The sequence below is a fragment of the Rhododendron vialii genome, chromosome 6a (genome assembly GCF_030253575.1).
Source record: "Rhododendron vialii isolate Sample 1 chromosome 6a, ASM3025357v1".
NCBI classification, from domain to species: Eukaryota; Viridiplantae; Streptophyta; class Magnoliopsida; order Ericales; family Ericaceae; genus Rhododendron; species Rhododendron vialii.
The window spans coordinates 26,986,147-27,007,093 of record NC_080562.1 but is presented as its reverse complement, the minus strand read 5'-3'; the positions used below and the strand labels follow the sequence as shown (position 1 = coordinate 27,007,093).

Here is a 20,947-nt window from a genome sequence, read left to right as displayed (position 1 = left end):
GGTTGGATTCAAGGGTGGGGATTGGGATTGGGATTGGGATTGGATTGGAGAGAGAGAGAGAGAGAGGAGACGGAGACTCTCAGTTGAAATAGGGTAAAAAAGTCATTATTCAACATATTCGAACTTATCTAGATTTGGATATAATATTTAGGGTTGGGATCAAACCAAACTTAAAAAGGAAGACTGATCTCTAATTTTCTACAATTTATATCACTTATCTATTTGGTCGATCAACAGCCTCACATTGAGGGATACTCAAAACAAGAATCAATTGCCGATAAATAAATAAATAAATAACAAGAATCAATTTCCACCCTCATACTCTTTCTCCCTTCATTGGCTTTTCCCATTACCCACTGATGGGTAAACCAACTGATTGTTTCATCATATCACTTGCTATTATCGCATTCTTCATCTATTCTGGCACATTTTTTTTCGTGGAATATTCTCCCGGAGCTTTCGGTATTCGTCTCTGTGTTTTCGTTGGAATTTTAACTTTTGTGAGCGTTTGCAAGATGATAAGAGGACAAGCCAAAGTGCGCGTTTGCAAGATGATAAGAGGACAAGCGGAACTTGATGATGAGTTCTCTGTCCATAACATACCGGGGATGCCTACCCGATTCTCATACAATGATTTGAAGACCGCGACCAATGATTTTAACAGTAAGATCGGGGAAGGAGGATTTGGGTCAGTCTTTAAAGGGACGTTAAGTGATGGCACCGAAGTAGCAGTGAAGTGTCTCACTGGTTCAAGTCAGATCAAGAAGTCATTCTTGGCTGAAGTTCAGACAATAGGCAGCATCCACCATGTCAATTTGGTGAGATTGATCGGATTTTGTGCTGAAAACTCTAATAGGCTTTTAATCTACGAGTACATGTCCAATGGGTCCTTGGATAGATGGATATTCAAAAGACATCAAGAGCTCACTCTTGGGTGGGAATCCAGAAGGAAGATCATCGCGGATATGGCCAAGGGACTAGCCTATCTCCATCAGGAATGCCGACAGAAAATATATCATTTGGATGTCAAACCCCAAAACATCCTCTTAGATGAAAACTTCGAGGCAAAAGTTTCGGATTTTGGATTGGCAAAACTAATTGATAAGGACCAAAGCCGAATTGTAGCGACATTGAGGGGAACCCCAGGCTACATGGCTCCTGAATGGTTGAGCTCAATAATCACAGAGAAAGTAGATGTTTATAGCTTTGGGGTTGTGGTCTTAGAGATCTTGTGCGGACGAAAAAATTTGGATAGGTCTCAGCCGGAGGAAGAGATGCATTTATTAGGTTTGTTCGAAAGGAAAGGGGAAGAGGGACAACTTTTGGATATGGTTGATAAATACAATGCTGATATGCAATTACACGGACCAGAAGTGGTGGAGATGATGAAGCTTGCTGTGTGGTGTCTACAAAGTGATTACCAGAGGCGGCCTTCAATGACAATGGTGGTTCAGGTCTTGGAGGGCTTCATTAGTGTTCAAGACAATTTGGACTTTAACTTCATAAATGCTCCGGCAGCAAGAAGAACAATTGCAACTACTGGTGATGATATGGATGCAGTTCATGATGGCACTACATTATTTGCATCCGAACTATCAGGCCCAAGGTGATGGCAAGTTTCTAAAAAAGCAAAAAAAAAAAACATTCATTCGAGTATAACTGTAAATGACATCGACAAAATAATTGGTCGTATCAGAAGTTTCTTCTGAGTTGTAGTTTCGTGTTGAAAACATGTTATCCATTAACTTTGTTGGTATCCTCGGTTGTTTTCCTACTTCTTAGGTGAACGAGTTAAAAAATACTTGGACTTGGTCATTATTTGATGCATATATTTAGCAACCCAATGATTCGATTTGGAGACCTATTGTTTCTGCAACTCTTTGGTGGATTTGATATTATCTAACATAAAGTGTCTGCTATGCTTCGCAACTAACGTCGAGAGCATAATGAAGAATGTTTATATTCATGAAACCATGAAAGAATCATGGGCTAAAGGAAATTCAAGTTACCTTGGAACTTTATATATCATTTGCTGTGCAAGAATAGCAATTGGCTTATGTGTACATCTTTTTAACCATACTCCGTGTATGTTTTCATATGGCTGGGGAGATCCTTCTAAAGAATATTGTGTAGATCTATTTCAAGTCGTTCTCTTAAAGACAATTAGATCCGGTGCTATGGTTTTTGTTGAAGTGCAGGAATCTCTAACTCCACCGGCACCTCTAGGTGCCTATTAATCCCTGATTAACCTTCCTAGGCACTAGATGGTGCCCAACCGCCCGACTAGCGCTTAGGGATTTTTAGAACATTGAGTTAAATATGACGATAGGTTGTAGTGGAACCTGCACTCTGTGAATAAACACACAATTCGTCTCACTAATTTGGTCCCTCTTGAAAATGCCTAACAGATTTTGTAACAGTGGTTTTCACTAGCTCAACACGACTCTACGTATGCGGTTGTTAATATAACTTTTGACTCAAAGTCCATGGCCATCAATGTAAATCATTGGCATAGATGAGGATGAAAGGGAAGGAACTAGAGAAACTTGCCTCGCTTCTCTTTTGGGTCAAGTAGAATCCAAGCTGAATTTGCATCAGCAGACTCAACTATGGCTTTTCCATCGGTGCAATTTTTACATTTGCCTTAGTTGTGGATCCTCTCCTGATATCTACTGCTTCTAGGGACCAATGCATCTTTTGTACGTGCTTTCCATTCCCCTTTCTGTTGACAGTAAGTTTTGGGTAAACAAAAGTTCTCATTACGTAAGTCAAGCAATGTGGAACCACCCCATGAAACTAAATGCAACCGTGAAGCTCACTCGAGAGGGAGACTTAGTATTGTCAGACGCCAAGTGGAAAGTCTGTCTCTGGCTAAAACTTGACTGAAGAGTGAAGACGGAAACCTCATGCTCTTTGGTGGGAGCAATGCGATGGTTTGGCAATCTTTAGATCACCCAACCGACTCCTTACTTGTTTGGCAGACTTTGGTTCTTGGCCAAAAGCTCATCGCCAACATATCTCCATCAAACTGGAGTCGAGGTTTATATTCACTACTTTTTACTCGTAATTCTTTGTGTGTTTACATTGAAACTAACATGCCCACAACCTATTTCCAAAGCAATACAAGAGGGATAGGGGGGCGATATATAAAGTACGAAAATGGAAGCTTCAACTGGTTCACAGTTCCTTTTGTGCTAGTAGAACAGTTCATGAGATTGGAGTCTGATGGTCATTTGAAGGGTTACAAGTTTTGAGCAAATGATTGGGAGGTGGTGGTTGATCTGTTGACAAAGAGAATCGGTCTGGGTGGTTACCCAACGGCGTGCAGAAAATACGGAATTTACTCAAAGGGGCAGTGTAGTAGTTCTGATGAAGACAACAGTAAAGTAGGCACTTTCAGAAAGATAAATTTTAGGCAACCTAATCTCAGATGCTCCCCCGTAACACCTATTTCTTGGGTACTAGTTACTTTGGTATCAACCCAATCACTACTACTACAGGAATGCATCAGGATTGGATGTACAAACAGAAGTAGAGGATTCCAAGAAGAGTTGTTTGAGTAATTGTTCATGCAAAGCAGTTTTCTTTTCCTATGTTGTGGCCCTTAATTCAAAGCCAGGTTGCTTATTACTGTTCGGAGCTTTTTCTCTTGGTATCGATCCTTATATAACATTAGTGCTAAACGTCTTAAAGTGCAGAAACCTCTGATTTCTACCAGAACAAAATCACGGTACAACATTATCATATTGGGATCCAGTCTCGTAGCTTTGCTCGGTGTACTTCCTTGGGTTGTCTATCCCTTTTTCATATTCCTAAATAAAAAGATACTCTGAAGAAGATGATGAGTTCTCTCTAGTTCAAGTGACAACTTTATTGGTATGCTTGGGGAAGGAGGATTTGGGTCAGTCTTTATGGGGAAATCAGTTGACTAGCAGGAAGTGCCTGGATTGTTTGCGCAAGGTTTAAAAGTCTTTCTTAGCTGAAGTTCAGACAATAGGCAGCATCCACCATGTCAATTTAGTGAAATTGATCGGAATATTTTGTGCTGAAAACTCTAATAAGGCTTCTAGTTCACGAGTCCATGTCCAATGGGTCATTGGATATATGGACATTCAAAAGACATCAAGAGCGCACTCTTGGTGGGAATCCAAAAGGAAGATTATCACGGATATAGCCAAGGGACTAGCTTATCTCCATCAGGAATTCCCACAGAAAATATATCATTTGGATATGAAACCCAAAAACATCTTCTTAGATGAAAACTTTGAGGCAAAAGTTTCTGATTTTTTATTGGCAAAACTAATTGATAAGGACCAAAGCCAAGTTGTAGCGATGTTGAGGGGAACCCCTGGCTACATGGCTCCTGAATTGTTTAGCTCAATTATCAAAGAGAAAGTAGATGTTTATAGCTTTGGGGTTGTGGTGTTAGAGATCTTGTGCGGATGGAAAAATTTGGATAGGTCTCAGCCAGAGGAAGAGATGCATTTAGTAGGTTTATTCACTAGGAAAGGAGAAGAGGAGAACTTTTGGATATGGTCAATAAATACAATGCTGATCTGCAATTACATGGAGCAGAAGTGGTGGAGATGATGAAGCTTGCTTTGCGGTGTCTACAGTTCGAAGTGATTACGAGAGGCAAGCTTCAATGACAGTGGTGGTTCAGGTCTTGGAGGGCTTTGTTAGTGTCCAAGACAATTTGGACTATAACTTCATAAATGCTCCGGCAAGAAGAACAATGGCAGCTACTCGTGAAGACATGCATGCTATTGATGACGGCACCCTGTTATTAGCATCAGTTCTATCAGGACCAAGGTGAAGGCAAGTTACTGTTGGAAATAGTAATCCATAATTTTCTTAATAATTGGGGATGCATGTATCTCAAGTAAGATACATGATAATGTTTAGTTTTATCACATTGGGAGATGTAAAGCCATCTAGGGACTAGTGATTCGTCCTCTAGATTAATCCATGTAGCCCTATAAAAGGATGTTTTATGTTATTGTTTTAACACAATGGTAATACAATCAGAAATACTATTAGAGTCATATTCTCTACAATCAAGCCCTCTTTGGTAAAGTTATAGTTCTGTAGGAGCGCTGTAGGGCTCCACCCCTACATCTCCAAAAAGCATCTCTTTTATTTTCTTTTATTATTTGCTTCCGCTGCCCCCAAAAATTCCAACATGGTATCAGAGCGGGTTGCATTCATTATCTGGGCGTAATCAAGTGATTCCATTCCTACCCCCTATTACTTTTTGTGCTCAGCCTCATAAATGTGTTTTTGCCCGCATCATCTGTTTCTGAAAATTTTGAAAAAAAATGTTCCAATGATCCAATACAAAAAGTTTTTTAGAAAAATCAAAAATTTCATGGTAGCCAATTGCTACAAAGTTTAAAAAAAAATGCCAAAAGGCAATGAGCATGTTGGGAAGTCGATCTTTTTTCACTTCTCCAAAAAGAAATTTGGGCTTGTCAAATGACACCAAAAAAGGGAGCCAATCTCCCAACAACAAAAAAATGGGCCGCAGCCAAATTGAAAAGTTGTTTGAGTGTTCAACTATTTTGCAGGATCATGGAGAACCAAAATACGACCGTCGTCGTCAAAATTTCATTCAAGAATCTCTTGAATGAGATTGTGAAAAAATTTCACATCGCACCATCAATGTGGAAATCCTACCAAACTGTAGGGAAAAAATTCTGGGCAAGTGTTGAGATTCGAGATAATGTTGTTGAAGGTGGTTCAATCATACTTCACAGTTCTCCTCACACAAAGAAGATTGATGCAGAGCAAGAGGCGGCTAAAATTGCTATTGAGCACTTGAAGGATATGTTCAATTTTGAAGTTTATGATTTCAACCTTCATGACAAGGAAATGTATCGTCAACATCTCGAACAAGTTGACTTTGCATTGGTCGAAGCACTTCAAGAAAACAAGGCTCTCAAGGATGAAATTGCAAAAATCCAGACAAAGGCAAAGGATGCGAAAATTATGAATTAAGGGGTGGTGTTGGAAATAGTAATCCATAATTTTCTTAATAATTGGGGATGCATGTATCTCAAGTAAGATACATGATAATGTTTAGTTTTATCACATTGGGAGATGTAAAGTCATCTAGGGACTAGTGATTCATCCTCTAGATTAATTCATGTAGTCCTATAAAAGGATGCTCTATGTTATTGTTTTAACACAATGGTAATACAATCAGAAATACTATTAGAGTCATATTCTCTACAATCAAGCCCACTTTGGTAAAGTTATAGTTCTGTAGGAGCTCTGTACGTAGGGCTCCGCCCCTACATCTCCAAAAAGCATCTTTTTTATTTTCTTTTATTATTTGCTTCCGCTGTCCCCAAAAATTCCAACAGTTACTAGGGGAAAAAGAAACATTTGAGTGTAATTGATATTGAACAAATAAGTAGTCTCCGTTGTAATTTCTTGTCATGAACATGTTCATTTACTAGTTCTTATTGACTAGTTTTTCTATTTTTGGGTGAACAAGTTCAAACAATACTTGGACTTGGTCTTTACTTGGAAACTTTGTGTTTTTGCCACTCTTGGGTGGCTTTATGTACTCTAACTTACAGTTTTTTGCAATGCTTCACAAATATCTGAGCACTTACAAGATAGCAAAAGCGGAATATTTATTATTCTTGCAATCAAGAAAGAATCATGAGCCAAGGAAATTCATTTCAACTTTATACATCCTTGGCTGTGCAAGAATATCAATTGGCTTATGTAAGTATATACAACTGCATTTTTTTAACAGACTGCGTGTGTATTTTCATACGGGTAGGGTGATCCTTCGAAGAGATTCCATATTTCTATCGGAAGTCTTTTCCTAAAACAATGCGAGAAAACTCTTCGGTGCTACTATGTTTGTTGAAGTGTAGGAATTCCAAACGCACTGGCACCTCAAAAGAAAATATTGCATGTTGTCAGTAGTGTCATACTTTGAATACACACAAAAGAAGTTACACTAGTTCGGTCCCTCTCTAACATGCCACCAGATTTTGTTCACTAGTTTTCACTTTCACTAGCTTGAACAGTTGTCTGACGTATGTGTTTGTACTAATAACTTGTCACTCATAAAAATTTCTCGTTCAACATACATCATAAATGTGCACATAACAATAAGATGTGGATGAATATACAGAAAGGAACTCGAGAAACTTACCTGGCTTCTCTTTTGCGTCAAATAGAATCCAATCTGAATTTGCCTCAATAATCTCAACAATAACTAATCTACAGGTTCAATTTTCCATTTGCTTTTGTCGTGCAACCTCTCTTGATATCTTCTGCTTTCAGGAGCTGTTTGCATCTCTTTTGTGTCAAATAAATCCATTCCCTACTGTTGGCAGTAAGTTTTTGGAAAACAAAACTTTTCATGAAAGTACACGAACATGGTTAGCGTAAATCAAACAGTACAGTGTTGATCAGTTGTTAATTCGTCATCTATTTGCTCTCAGAGTACCAATTACTATATTGAATAATGGAGTTACTGATTGCTTTGGCCATGGCTCATTTGGTTTGGCATCTGGACTATGGAAACCGGTTACCTTGATCGTGTAATTGTTAATAATCTGGATTCGATTAACGAAAAGCATACATCTATGTATGTCTCTTTTTATGATCTTGACATGAAATGTCACATAGTGGAGAATAATTTTACAGTAGACTAGAGATTTAAAACACCAAAAGTTAACACTAAAATATGCGAAGTTTGGGCTATTTCTTGACACAAGGTTATCAAACAAATTTTTGCGAAATGATATTGGTACCGATGGTACCCTAGGGAAAATGCACCGACGGCCGAGCCGGGCCGTCTGCGGCCACCGGACGTACGATCCGAGCCGTCCAAAAAATTTTAAAAAAAAAAACCGAGTGGGCATGTATATACAAAAAAACCAAGTGTAGGTGCTCGATCCAAACACCCCATTTTTTCGTATATACATGCCCACTCAGTGTTTTTTTTTTTTTTTGGAGGGCTCGGATCGGCCGTCCAGTGGCCGGAGACGGCCCGGCGCGGCCGTCGGTGCATTTTCCCTAGGGTACCCATTGGTACCAATAGCAGGACTCCAAATTTCTCATGATACATTCGGTGTTCTTACTGTCTTCTATTAAATATAGCAAACAAAATGAAGATAATCTAAGAAGGAACCTTCAGTTTCTTGTAGATGACACCCTTTAAGTATGTTTAACAGCCACCGGGTCTTCCAATTATGGATCTGCAGGTCTTAATCACTTCCAAACCTTGAAGCTTCATTTTTCGACATTTGAGGTGATCGGTCATGGTTGTCTTTCTTGAGCAGAAGAATTATTTGCATACATACCAAAGCAGGAATTCTTGCATGAGATAATCATATATATGCATAGAATTGTACAAGGCTGAGGGACGAATCTTCACCTGGTTTTGTGCAAGTTGACTGCATCATGGCAAACTCCTTAAGCCTAGGACTTTTGGTTCTCACTGACGTGAACTCAGTGATCGCCTGCTTGATCAGTCTGGCAAGCATTAGACAGACTGAAATCTCCAGCTGGAGCGGCGATCACATAACCAATGGACTTTCCTTCATTACTATATAACCTTCTCAGATTGGAAATAAAATATCAAAAATTAATGATGAGATTGAGACGGAGGATTAGCCAACTCAACTTTGATTCTCACACCTTTGTTTCCTATATTCTTAAGCATATTATGGAGGCACTTACAAAAAAGAGCAGTGTGTTTAGGCTAACATATATACGATGATCCATTCAATCGGGGCCACATCTATTCCAGTTCCCCCAACCGAAGTCATGCGGCAGAAAATAATGCAACCTGTCATCTCACTGCATGAGAAGAGTTTGGCATTATGGTTGTGCCGTAAACACTAGCTTATCAGCCAGTTTCTGGTACAAACATGACAGAACTTCCCTCCTAGTTCCCATTTGACTCTTTGAACCAAATTTCTGCAAATTGAAAGTGCATTCCGGATTTCAAACTCCTACATAATGTTCCCAGATTTCTTCAGAAAATCAGTCCTTGAGTTGATTTGGATAATGCATATCCGGGGGGTTCTGTCAACTATGATTCAAAACAATAGAACCCATGTTATCTATACTTTGGCTAGCTGTGCATGCAGGCTAGGTTGAACACAAGGGAGAGTTTGGCTGGATGGGGGACGGGTGTAGATGTGAGATGCGTATTGTGTAGAATTGGGAGCGAGGGTCATCAGCTTTTATTCTTCGAACGCTCCTTTTTCCGATACCCCGGTTTAAAACCCTGATTAATCATCAAGAGTTCGTTGGCCGCCGCAGTCTATTACATTTGGATGGAAAGGAATCTAGCTAAGAATTTTTCAAAACAAAGCTATATATGAAGGCAAAGCATGTTGATCAAAAATTAATTAGTTTAGCAGTAAGGGATTTTATCTGCACAAGTAGAAAAGTTAGAGCTTCTCAGAGGAATGAAGAGCGTTATGCTCAATGGAATATTCATCTTGCATAGTAAAGATTGGTCCCTAGCATATATTTTTAATTTTTTTTAGAGGAGGAGCATGTCTCCGAGAGCACGGGATAATCTCTCCCATGTGACCACCCATTGCAATTATGTATCTCCCAGTTAACAAACAAATTTGATACAACACTAGGCCCATCCTATACTGATATATTTCTGTTCACACACAAGTTGCAACTTGTAAAATTGATCATATGCTCCCTTCTTGAGAATTCTGTTCGAGAAATCGGCCAAACTTTGAGACAGTAAAACAATACAAATAGAAAAGACCCATGGATATTATGCGGTTTTCCACCTTTGTAAGCAGTTGAGCACATCCTCGGATCATGCCAGCTTTCACTAGGTATTGAATGAAGAGAGTAAGAGCGTTGCATCGGCTTTTGTGTATAACTAGTATCTATAACCTTGGATTTACATTGTTGGAGAAATATTGGCTGTTGCAAATTCTGTACCGGTGGCGAAACCTCCACAAATGCTGAAATCTATAACCTTGGATTTACATTGTTGGAGAAATATTGGCTGTTGCAAATTCTGTACCGGTGGCGAAACCTCCACAAATGCTGAAATACGCTTCGAGTCACGACTATGTCGCTTTCCTAAAGACAGTATTTGCCCCCACCAATACCGGTATGCAAAGGGTTACAGCAAACCTGCCTTCAAGATAAATCGAAGCCCGAATTTGAAGTTCTTTCCGTTTGCGTTTGCACCACAGCCCACGCCGCGCGCGCGTGTACCGGCTCTGACGGTATGGTGCGAAGCACCAAAGGGCTGCACTACACTAGATCATTAGTTACTTGCATTAGGAATGTTTCCTAATATATACCATTCCAACATTTCTCAGCTTACCAATGTGGGACAAAGCTCACAAAGAGGAAAATAAGCATTCTAAGGAAACAAAGAATTTTTACAAAACCAAAATCGACGACTCTTTTATTTTGAAAATCTCTAACATACATCACCAATTACCGTAGTGTTAGTGAAGCGCAAGCCAAACCCAAGTCGGATAATGCATGTGCACATGCATGAGCGGGAGTTCGAGATTGAAAGCATCATTGAAAAACATCTAGAACTGATGAAATATTCATAAGCTAGGGTATGAGGGTTGCATTTGCTTTTGTGTATCACAAATATTTATAACCTAGGGTTTATATCACCAATTGCCGTAATGTTTTAGAAGTTCAAGCAAAACCTAAGTCACATAATGCACATGCGTGTGTGTGAGCAATGATTAAGATTGCAAACGTAGAATGATGATTTATAGCGAGAGGAAAGGGTCCTTGGAAGATTTTGTGACTAAAACCAAACCGAATTAGGCTTCGGAAACCCAAGCAGACCCTCCGTCCTTTCATCTATCCGAGTGACAAAATATGAGTTTATCTCCCAAGATGAAGTAAAAACAAGGTCAATTAGTGCGGGGTCAACTGGGGCAAGCTCAGTTGGTCAGAACTCTTGCATCACACTAGGAGGTCAGGAGTTTGAGTCTTTCCAACTACGTGTAGGTATTCTTCCCTTAAAGAGTTTTCCTTCCTTTCTTTGTCTCTACCTTATAATAATGGGTTTATTAATTTCTTTTATTGGTTGAATTGTTGAGTTTGGTTATTCTGTGAACTTTCACAATTGATATAGCGTCTCGGATTTGTACTATGTACATCAGATATGATGTAAAAATAATTTTTTCTATCGATTTGACAAAAAGAAAATTAACTTTAACGAAAGCAAATTTGCTGTAAAGCAAGAAAGCTGGCTCACAATTCACATGCTTGTTTGGCTGATGGGGTACGTTGTTGATCCCACAGCTAGAAAAAGAAAGACTTGGCGCATCACCGCTCAACGACTCTAAAGCCTCAGCATTTTTTAAAAAACATTTTCACATTGAGCGATACTGACCCCAAGCAAAGAAGAATCAATTTCCGGTCCCTCGTGGTCTTTCTCCCTTTCTTCCTCCTTTTTTTTCTTTCAGAAAAGATCTATGAGTTCGCTGTTTGGTATATACAAAAATATACACCAAATTATGTGCGATTTAGGCGGAGTTTCCACTAAGTTTTTTTTTTTTTTTTTTTTAAAGTTTGGTCATTTTACTATCTTGTTCACACTAATTAACAAAGTTTTGGCATTTTAGTTTATTGTTCACACTAACTAACAGCTTGTCAACAACTTCTTTCTCAACAGTTTTTTCATTCACATATCCATCTTCAACTTATTTATTACCAAAAATAATTTGACATTTTTTAATAAATTATTCACTATTGAGAACAAGTAATTAATAATAACTTAATTGCAACAAATTCTTTCTCAAAACTTATTCACTACCAGAAATGCTCCCTTAGAGGTGGGTGACGCACATGCAACTAATTTGAGTCATTCAATTAATTTAGAACATGTTTTCAACAGTTTCCGTAAAAAAATAAGCTCATCCGGATAAGAGTAACGACTTGATCGACTTTGGTCCCTAAATTAGGCTTAGATAAAATGACCAAAGCCTTTACCTTTTTCTTGGACTCCGAGAGAAGGAAACGAAGCAGCATATTGGATTGCTTCCTCTTTTGGTTCTTCCTTAGATGTAAACTGGTTGGGGCAACCCCCCCCCCCACCTGGTCTTTTTTCCATTCTATGTAACGACGTTGCTTGATTATATGATACTACCTCTGTCCCTAAATAAGTGTCCGTCGCACAAAATTAGATCTTACAAAAGATGCATGTTATCATTAAAAAATTTAATTTTTTTTCACAATCTAATAGAACTCATTGCTCTCTAATGATTTGTGAAAAAAATTGATTTTTTTAACTAAACAAATGCATCTTTTTGAAGACCTAGGTTTGCGTGTCAGACACTTATTGAGGAACGGAGGGAGTATTGACTTTGCATTCAAAAAATAATAATAATCAAGCCTTTATCAATGTCAATGTCTGAATAATGATTTTTCGAATGAATTAAAATAATGTTTTAAGCAAATTGAAGAGTGTACCAAATGGTGTACCTTACATCACAAATTTCATTTAAAGTTGACAGTGCATGAGATTTCATCACACAATCACCAATCAGGTAGGAAGAATTTTTCAAATAATCACCTAATTAAAAATCGGCTACATATCCGAAAAGGGTGAGAATGCACCACTGTAAGGGAAAAGAAGACTTCCTACATCACCGGTCAATAGAGTCAGCTTTTTTTCACATTTTGTCGCATTGAGTGATACTATTACTGACCACAAACAACAATCAAGATCCAGTAGTGTACTCCCGCATAGTCTTTCTCCCTTTCTTCGCTTCTCTTTCCCATAACCCACTCATCAGAAACAGGATCTACCTAGCTAGTAATGGCTAAACCAAGTCTGTGTTTGATCATTTCACTTGCTATAATTATCACCATCTTCCTATCTTCTGCACAGTTGAACAATGCCCTTTCGTTTGAATATCAGTCAGTAGCCAATTTATCCACTACATGGATCAACAACCCAACAATCAACACAGCCAGCGCTGATCTTGAAGAAGGGTTTAGATCAATAACTCCGGTCCTTTCCCAACCGAATACCTCACAGTTCATTTCTGGCTTTTACTGCTTTCCCAATGAAACTTCATGTTTCTTTGGTATCGTCATTTTTGCAAACAGAAGCGAATATTCCGGAAATGTTGTAGGTCCCCAGCTAGTCTGGTCTGCTCACCCGGATCGTCCTGTGAAAGTTAACGCAACATTGAAACTCATAGGCAATGGGAACTTGATATTGGAAGACGCGGATGGATATATGGTATGGTCGACCAACACCGGAGGAAAATCCGTCACGGGCTTAAGATTCACCGAAACCGGAAACCTCGTGCATTTTGACAGGAATAACGTGACGGTTTGGCAGTCTTTTGATTACCCCACGAACTGCTTAGTTCTCGGGCAAAAGTTGGTGACCGGGCAAAAGCTGATAGCCAGCACATCGTTGTCAGACTTGAGCCGAGGCTTGTATTCCCTTTATGTTGAGTACTATAGTGAGCAAGGTTACTATGGTTTGTACGGTTCCTTTGAAGCTAATCCACCGGCGATCTATTACGAAGCCCCCTTTCTAGGAAAAGCGTATGTTGCGTTCGAGAACGGAAGCTTCCATGGTGAAGATATACCTATTGCGTTGACAACTCAGTTCATGAGGCTGGAACCCGACGGGCATTTGAAAGTTTACGAATGGGATGGATTTGATGATGGAACCCTATGGAAGACCGTGGCGGATTTGCTCACTTCAGGACTCAGTGACGATGAGTGCGGGTATCCAATGGTGTGTGGCAAATACGGCATATGTTCTTCGAACGGGCAGTGTGGTTGTCCTGGGGAAAGCAGCAATGGAACGGGATATTTTAAGAAAATAAATTATAAGCAACCAAACCTTGGATGCTCCCTCGTTACACCCACTACTTGTAACGATTCTCAGTATCACAGCCTTTTGGAGCTCAAGAATACCAGTTACTTTGACTCGGACTCGATGGTGTCGGATGAAAAAGCAAGATTGGAGGATTGCAAAAATGCTTGTTTGAGAAATTGTTCTTGCAAAGCTGCTCTACTCAGTTATACAAGAGGTTGCTTGTTACTGTCTGAAGTTTTTTCTCTTATAAACGATGAGGGAGGATCCTGGAACACCTCTATATTTCTCAAAGTGCAGAATCCTCCAACCAAACCGTCATCGCCCCCAACAGATTTTCCTCCAAAGAAATCAAGAAGTGGCACAATCATCCTGGGATCTAGTCTCGGAGCTTTTTTTGGCGTATGTCTTTTGGTTGGAACTTGCATTTTTGTTTTCAAAACGAAAAGAAAACGAGAGGAACTTGATGATGAGTTTTCTATCGCTGAAGTACCGGGGATGCCTACACGATTCTCATATGATGATTTGAAAACCGCGACCAATGATTTCAACAAAAAGCTCGGAGAAGGAGGATTTGGGTCAGTCTTTCAAGGGACATTAAGTGATGGCACCGAAGTAGCTGTGAAGCGTCTTTCCGGTTTAAGTCAGATCAAGAAGTCATTCTTAGCTGAAGTTCAAACAATAGGCAGCATCCACCATGTCAATTTGGTGAGATTGATCGGATTTTGAGCTGAAAACTCTAATAGGCTTTTGGTTTACGAGTACATGTCCAACGGGTCCTTGGATAGATGGATATTCAAAAGACATCAAGAGCTCACTCTTGGGTGGGAATCCAGAAGGAAGATCATCGCAGATATAGCCAAGGGATTAGCCTATCTCCATGAGGAATGCCGACAGAAAATATATCATTTGGATATCAAACCCCAAAACATCCTCTTGGATGAAAACTTCAAGGCAAAAGTTTCTGATTTTGGATTGGCAAAATTAATTGATAAGGACCAAAGCCAAATTGTAGCGACGTTGGGGGGAACCCCAGGCTACATGGCCCCTGAATGGTTGAGCTCAATAATCACAGAGAAAGTAGATGTCTACAGCTTTGGGGTCGTGGTCTTAGAGATCTTGTGCGGACGGAAAAATGTGGATAGGTCTCTGCCTGAGAAAGAGATGCATTTAGTAGCTTTATTCGAAAGGAAAGGAGAAGAGGGACAACTTTTGGACATGGTCGACACACATAATGCTGATATGCAATTACATAAAGCAGAAGTGGTGGAGATGATGAAGCTTGCTGTGTGGTGTCTACAAAGTGATTACCAGAGGCGGCCTTCAATGACAGTGGTGGTTCAGCTCTTGGAGGGCCTCGTTAGTGTTCAAGACAATTTGGACTATAACTTCATAAATGCTCCAGCAATAAGGGCAAAGGCAGCTACTGGTGAAGGCATGGATGCAAATATTCATGATGGCACTCCATTATTTGCATTCGATCTATCAGGGCCAAGGTGAAGGCAAGTTTCGAGGGTAAATGACCTTGACAAATTAAATAAGTGGTCCTACCGGAAGCTTCTTCTAAGTTGTAATTTCATTTTTAAAACATGTAGTCCATTTACTTTGTTTTTATGGTCAGTTGTTTTCCTACATTTTTAGGTGAACAAGTTCAAAAATACTTGGACTTGGTCATTACTGGATGCATATATTTAGCAACCCAATGAGTGGATTTGGAAACCTAATGTTTCTTCCACTCTTTATGATCTATCATAAAGCTTCTGCTATGCTTCGGAACTAATGTCTAGAGCATAATTATATTCATGAAACGATGAAAGAATCATGGGCTAAAGGAAATTCAAGGTAACTTAAACTTAATACCTTCTTTGCTGTGCAAGAATAGCAATTGGGTGATCCTTCAAAGGGATATTGGATGATTCTATTTGAAGTCTCAACAATGAGATGTTTTCATTGAAGCGCAGAAAAATCTCCAACTCCACCGGCACCTCTAAAGAAACTAAGGCATGCAGCGCATGTCCCCTTCAGTAGTGTCATACTTTGAATAAACGTACAAGTCGTCACACTAATTTGCTTCCTCATGAAATTGCCTAACAGATTTTGTTAGTTCTCACTAGCTCAACAAGGCTCTACTTATTTGTTGGTACTAGTAACTTGTGACTGCTACCCCATGCATGTAAATCATAAATGTGCATAGATGCGGATGAATACGAAGGAACTTGAGAAACTCTTCTCTGTTGTGTTGAATAGAATCCAAGACGAATTCCTTCGACAGACTCAACATTGAGTTTTCTACCGTGCAATTTTTACATTTGCCTTAGTTGTGGATCCACTCCTTATATCTACAGCTTCTAGGGACCGTTGCATCTTTTGCACGAGCTTTACATTTACCTTTCTGTTGACAGTAACTTTTGGGGGGAAAAAAGCTTCCAGTGTTGATCGGCGATGAATTTGTTATTCTGAGTATCAATTTTTATATTGTGTTGTGGAGTTATTGATTGATTTGGCGATGGATCATTTTGGTTTGGCATTTGGACCATGGAATGAGTAAATTTGATTGTGTAAATCTGAAAAATATGGATTTGAATAACGAACAAAATGCACTTACATCTGCCTGTTTTTATGCTCTTGACATCACAACCGGGAGAATAAGTTGAAGTGGATTGGAGATTCTAAATCCCAACTTAAAGTTGGAGAACAAAATGCTTAGCTTGGGCTATTTCTAGACACAATGTGATAACCCAAATTCCTCAAGATTCATCCAATGCTCTGGTAGTCGACCTGGAAATCACAAATTTTGCTTAGCTTGGGCTATTTCTAGACACAATGTGATAACCCAAATTCCTCAAGATTCATCCAATGCTCTGGTAGTCGACCTGGAAATCACAAATTGGTTTTGCTAAGTTGACCGGAATATTCGATTAGCTGTATTGCTATAACAATTCACTTTTTTCAACAAGTCACAATGAGGATAAACTTGTTTCACGTCTATCACATTGGCACAACAATAAAAGCATTCTTTTTTAGCCGACCGTTGCGTAACTTAAGAAGGTAGTAGTCTAATTTTTTGTATGTCTATTACTAGTATCATTTTCTAAAGGCACACAAAATGAAATTGAATTAGAAGAAAACTTTAGGCCTTGAATTGTCTGTCGCCGAAGAGGGTTCACAACATTGATGAATAGGTTCAGAAAGGTAATATCAAGCAAAAATGATTTCAAGAGGAGTGAAACAAAGTGATTAAAACTCCTCCAGCATTCCTGGAAAAAAAAAATTCTCCAAAATCGGCATCCAACTTTACAATTTGTCGAGTGGCATTACTGCGACGTCGAAAACATCCGTGGGATATTGGTCAAAAAAGTCCAGATAACTATGCAAGTGCAAAGATTAGTTTCAGAGGATATGCTAATCCATTACTTTTTATCCAATATTATCTTCCTTCACCTCTGATTCATCGATTTACAAAATACGATATGAAAACCAGCAGCCGAGATACAAAATCAGGAAATATTACTAGTAAGAAAACACCAAATTGAAATGCTAGGTACTAGGTAGCAATCACATTTCCATCTATAAAGTGTGCATCACCCAAGATATCTAACCTCTACAAAATATCCTTGTTTTTTCAACCAGTACAGCAATATACAGATAGGCAAAAGCGCTTCCATCAAAGTACACAAGATCTCCCAGAGCTCGGTTCTCTTTTGTAGGTAGAACCTGTAAAATCATCAACTGCTGACAACTGATAAAGTGCACTAGAAGACTAAAAGGTCTAGATGAGCTCGAGCTTTGAAACGACCTTCTACACAGATGAGGTTGATAAATGTCAAAATTTTACAGAAATTCTGACAAATCTTCTTGGTTCTCCAAATCCCATATAACGACTTTTCCATCTAGGCCTGTCATTTTGCCGATGGAATGTTTCTATTTTAAAGCACATACAAAATCACAGCATTTCATGATATTTATGCAAATAGGAATTTACAGACAAATATTCAACAAAACAAACCAGAAGTACTGAAGTGAGTATTTGTAGATTCCCCTTCTCTCTTAAGCGGTACAATAGAGCTATAATCCAAAACAAAAATGGAAAACATATGTTATGCATCAAACAGATGGAGATAAATATGCATAAAACAGGACTGCAGATAAGGTTATTACTTGATACAGTTCTCATGAATGGCTCCCCGTGGTATTGAAGTTTCGCCTCTATCATTGTTGATTCCTTGTTTTGATTGGCCATACAAATTACCAAATGCTTCAGAAAACTGCACCAAGGGACAAATAAGAAAGTCATTCTAAAGCTGACTCATGTGCCCCAAAAATTATGACACCGAACAAGATAACACGTTCAGAAGAATCAGGTCTTAATACTCTTATAGTTAGCCAAACTAAATTCGCTACATTTCTTACCAGTTACTTCATTCTATCAGAGCATTTAGCTTTGATTGGTATAAAATAGATGGCAAGTTTAACAGATTGAGAAGGAAGTCAGCACTCTTTGCCTTTTAGGTGCTACATTGCATGTCATATATTTCTTCTGTGTATTGGATGGCATGGTAGTAATTTGGCTCTACATGGTCCATAGACTCCATACCAGTGGATGTTTATCCCAGGCAACACAACTTCAAAGTATGTTCAACATAAACCAAATGCAAGAGCTATCTAGAGGTGTCAAATAGGGCATGTCGGCCTGGCACGGCCCATTTATTTTTGTGCCTAGCTTGCTTTGTGTCAAGCCCAGCCTATCCCATTTATTAAGCATGTCGTGCCGTGCCATGTTAGATAACTCTATGCCTGGCTTGGCATGTCACGTGCGGGCACGGCACAAGCTTTGTTGTGCCCATGCCTGTAAAGCTGTATCTTGTAAAGCCAAAAGGTAAAGATAAAAGAAAAATAGACAACCTCTTTCGATATTGAACTAAAAAACTATTGCAACTAATTACACTGGCAATACATAACAAAATAGAAAATATAATCATTTTATTGATAAGGAAAAAGATCATAATAATACAGTAAAAGAAATAGGTAAGAATTGCATCACTACTGTTTGATTACATACCGATTAGTATCATTTGCATTGATTAAAACTTCAAAGTTGTAAAAGATTACAAAAGAAGACATTATAAGACATAAATATCTCAATAATCATAGCCATTTGAACTCCTTAGACCTTACTAGTTAGTCTCACTATTTGTCTAATTTAGAAAAATATTGGGTAACATTATTGGGGCATGAAATTTTTTAAGTCCAAGATGCGTATCTTCGTAATCCTTCAGGCAAATGAGGCAAAAATCATAATCGTGCCATGCTTGTGCCCTGCATGTGGTTGTGTCGTGCTTCATGCCTTTATCGTGCCCAGGCTGCAATCTAGCCTAGCCCATTTATTAAAAGTGTCGTACCGTGCCCCCTTCCAATTGTGCCATGCCCACGCCGGTCTGGCCCAATTTACACCTCTATTGATATCTAGTAGGGAAGGAAAAACCTGAATTGTTCCTTGCTAGCATGGGAAGGAGAGGAAATTGCAGATGAATACCCAATCAATAACTCAATTAATATAGCTTTCATAGGACAAGAATTTCTACAAGCTACTCAACTTATTAGAACTAGGTTTTGTAGGAATTGTTTCTTAAACAGGATAAAGGTGAATTTTGCTTCTGAGAGTCCAATTTACCGATCAAAAGGATGGAATATGGCTTGGATCATCAAGCAGACTAAGGGGCTCCTGCCTCCTGGCCCTTGGCTTAACCCCACCTTGACCCATTAAGTTCTTTCTTAAACTACATACAGCAGAGCATGCTTCTGGCAGCTACGCAAGCTGCCCACCAACAACTACTATTTGTGCTGAAAGTTGAAAGCCAACACCATTGTTTGTCTGGTCAAATACTGAGTATAAACCAAACCGAGCCTTATGTCCCAATCACTTGGGGTCGGCTACATGAATCATTTTCCTTCATTGATCTCTGTCAAGGGCTACTTGTTCCCATAAACCTACTATACTCATGTGTATTGTGTAGAATTGGGAGTGAGGGTCATCTGCTTTTATTCTTCGAATGCTGCTTTTATTCTTCGAACTCTCCTTTTTCCGATACCCCAGTTTAAAACCCTGATTAATCATCAAGAGTTCCTTGGCCACCGCGGTCTATTACATTTGGATGGAAAGGAATCTAGCTAAGAATTTTTCAGATATGAAGGCAAAGCATATTGATCAAAAGCTAATTAGTTTAGCAGTAAGGGATTTTATCTGCACAAGTAGAAAAGTTAAAAGCTTCTCAGAGGAATGAAGAGCTTTGTGCTCAACGGAATATTCATCTTGCATAGTAAAGATTGGTGCCTAGCATATATATATATATATATATATATATATATATATATATATTTTAGAGGAGGTGCATGTCTCCGAGAGCACGGGATAATCTCTCCCATGTGACCACCCATTGCAATTATGGATCTCCCACATAACAAACAAATTTGATACAACACTAGGCCCATCCTATACTGATATATTTCTGTTCACACACAAGTTGCAACTTGTAAAATTGATCATATGCTCCCTCCTTGAGAATTCTGTTCGAGAAATCGGCCAAACTATGAGACAGTAAAACAATACAAATAGAAAAGACCCATGGATATTATGTGGTTTTCCACCTTTGTAAGCAGTTGAGCACATACACGGATCATGCCAGCTTTCACTAGGTATTGAATGAAGAGAGTAAGAGGGTTGCATCGGCTTTTGTGTATAACTAGTATCTATAACCTAGGATTTACATCACCAATTACCGTAGTGCTAGTGAAGCGCAAGCCAAACCCAAGTCGGATAATGCACGTGCATATGCATGAGCGGGAGTGCGAGATTGAAAGCATCTTTGAAAAACATCTAGAACTGATGAAATATTCATAACCTAGGGTATGAGGGTTGCATTTGCTTTTGTGTATCACAAATATTTATAACCTTGGGTTTATATCACCAATTGCCGTAATGTTTTAGAAGTTCAAGCAAAACCTAAATCACATAATGCACATGCACGTGCGTGAGCAATGATTAAGACTGGGAACGCAGAATGATGATTTATAGCGAGAGCAAAGGATCCTTGGAAGATTTTGTGACTAAAACCAAAT

At 39.0% G+C, this 20,947-nt stretch overlaps 3 protein-coding genes and 2 pseudogenes across 3 annotated transcripts in view; 4 read left to right on the top strand and 1 right to left on the bottom strand.

Annotated features, from left to right (window-relative positions):
- Positions 1 to 275: 275 nt before the first annotated feature.
- On the top strand, positions 276 to 4,823 carry LOC131329993 (G-type lectin S-receptor-like serine/threonine-protein kinase SD2-5). Its single transcript, XM_058363434.1, has 2 exons — positions 276 to 1,454; positions 4,664 to 4,823. The coding sequence occupies exons 1-2, from the start codon at positions 360 to 362 to the stop codon at positions 4,814 to 4,816; spliced, it is 1,248 nt and encodes a 415-aa protein (XP_058219417.1). The 5' UTR covers positions 276 to 359; the 3' UTR covers positions 4,817 to 4,823.
- On the top strand, positions 2,731 to 4,657 carry LOC131329995 (probable receptor-like protein kinase At5g20050; annotated as a pseudogene).
- Positions 4,824 to 12,566: 7,743 nt separating the features above from the next.
- LOC131329988 (G-type lectin S-receptor-like serine/threonine-protein kinase SD2-5) overlaps positions 12,567 to 20,947 on the top strand; it is a 31,710-nt pseudogene continuing 23,329 nt past the window's right edge.
- LOC131329991 (G-type lectin S-receptor-like serine/threonine-protein kinase SD2-5) lies at positions 14,208 to 15,597 on the top strand. Its single transcript, XM_058363432.1, has one exon. The coding sequence runs from the start codon at positions 14,597 to 14,599 to the stop codon at positions 15,329 to 15,331; it is 735 nt and encodes a 244-aa protein (XP_058219415.1). The 5' UTR covers positions 14,208 to 14,596; the 3' UTR covers positions 15,332 to 15,597.
- LOC131329990 (actin-related protein 2/3 complex subunit 1A-like) overlaps positions 17,367 to 20,947 on the bottom strand; it is a 50,288-nt gene continuing 46,707 nt past the window's right edge. Inside the window, exon 15 of the mRNA XM_058363431.1 lies at positions 17,367 to 17,727. Within this exon, the coding sequence (XP_058219414.1) occupies positions 17,663 to 17,727 (65 nt within the window). The 3' untranslated portion in view covers positions 17,367 to 17,662. The remainder of the gene's footprint in view (positions 17,728 to 20,947) is intronic.

Excerpts from the sequence above, each read along its gene's own strand:
- LOC131329993 (XM_058363434.1), top strand. The coding sequence starts at position 360 with ATGGGTAAACCAACTGATTGTTTCATCATATCACTTGCTATTATCGCA. Across the intron at positions 1,455-4,663 it reads CAATGACAATGGTGGTTCAG|GTCTTGGAGGGCTTTGTTAG; the intron begins GTCTTGGAGGGC and ends GTGGTGGTTCAG.
- LOC131329991 (XM_058363432.1), top strand. The coding sequence starts at position 14,597 with ATGTCCAACGGGTCCTTGGATAGATGGATATTCAAAAGACATCAAGAG.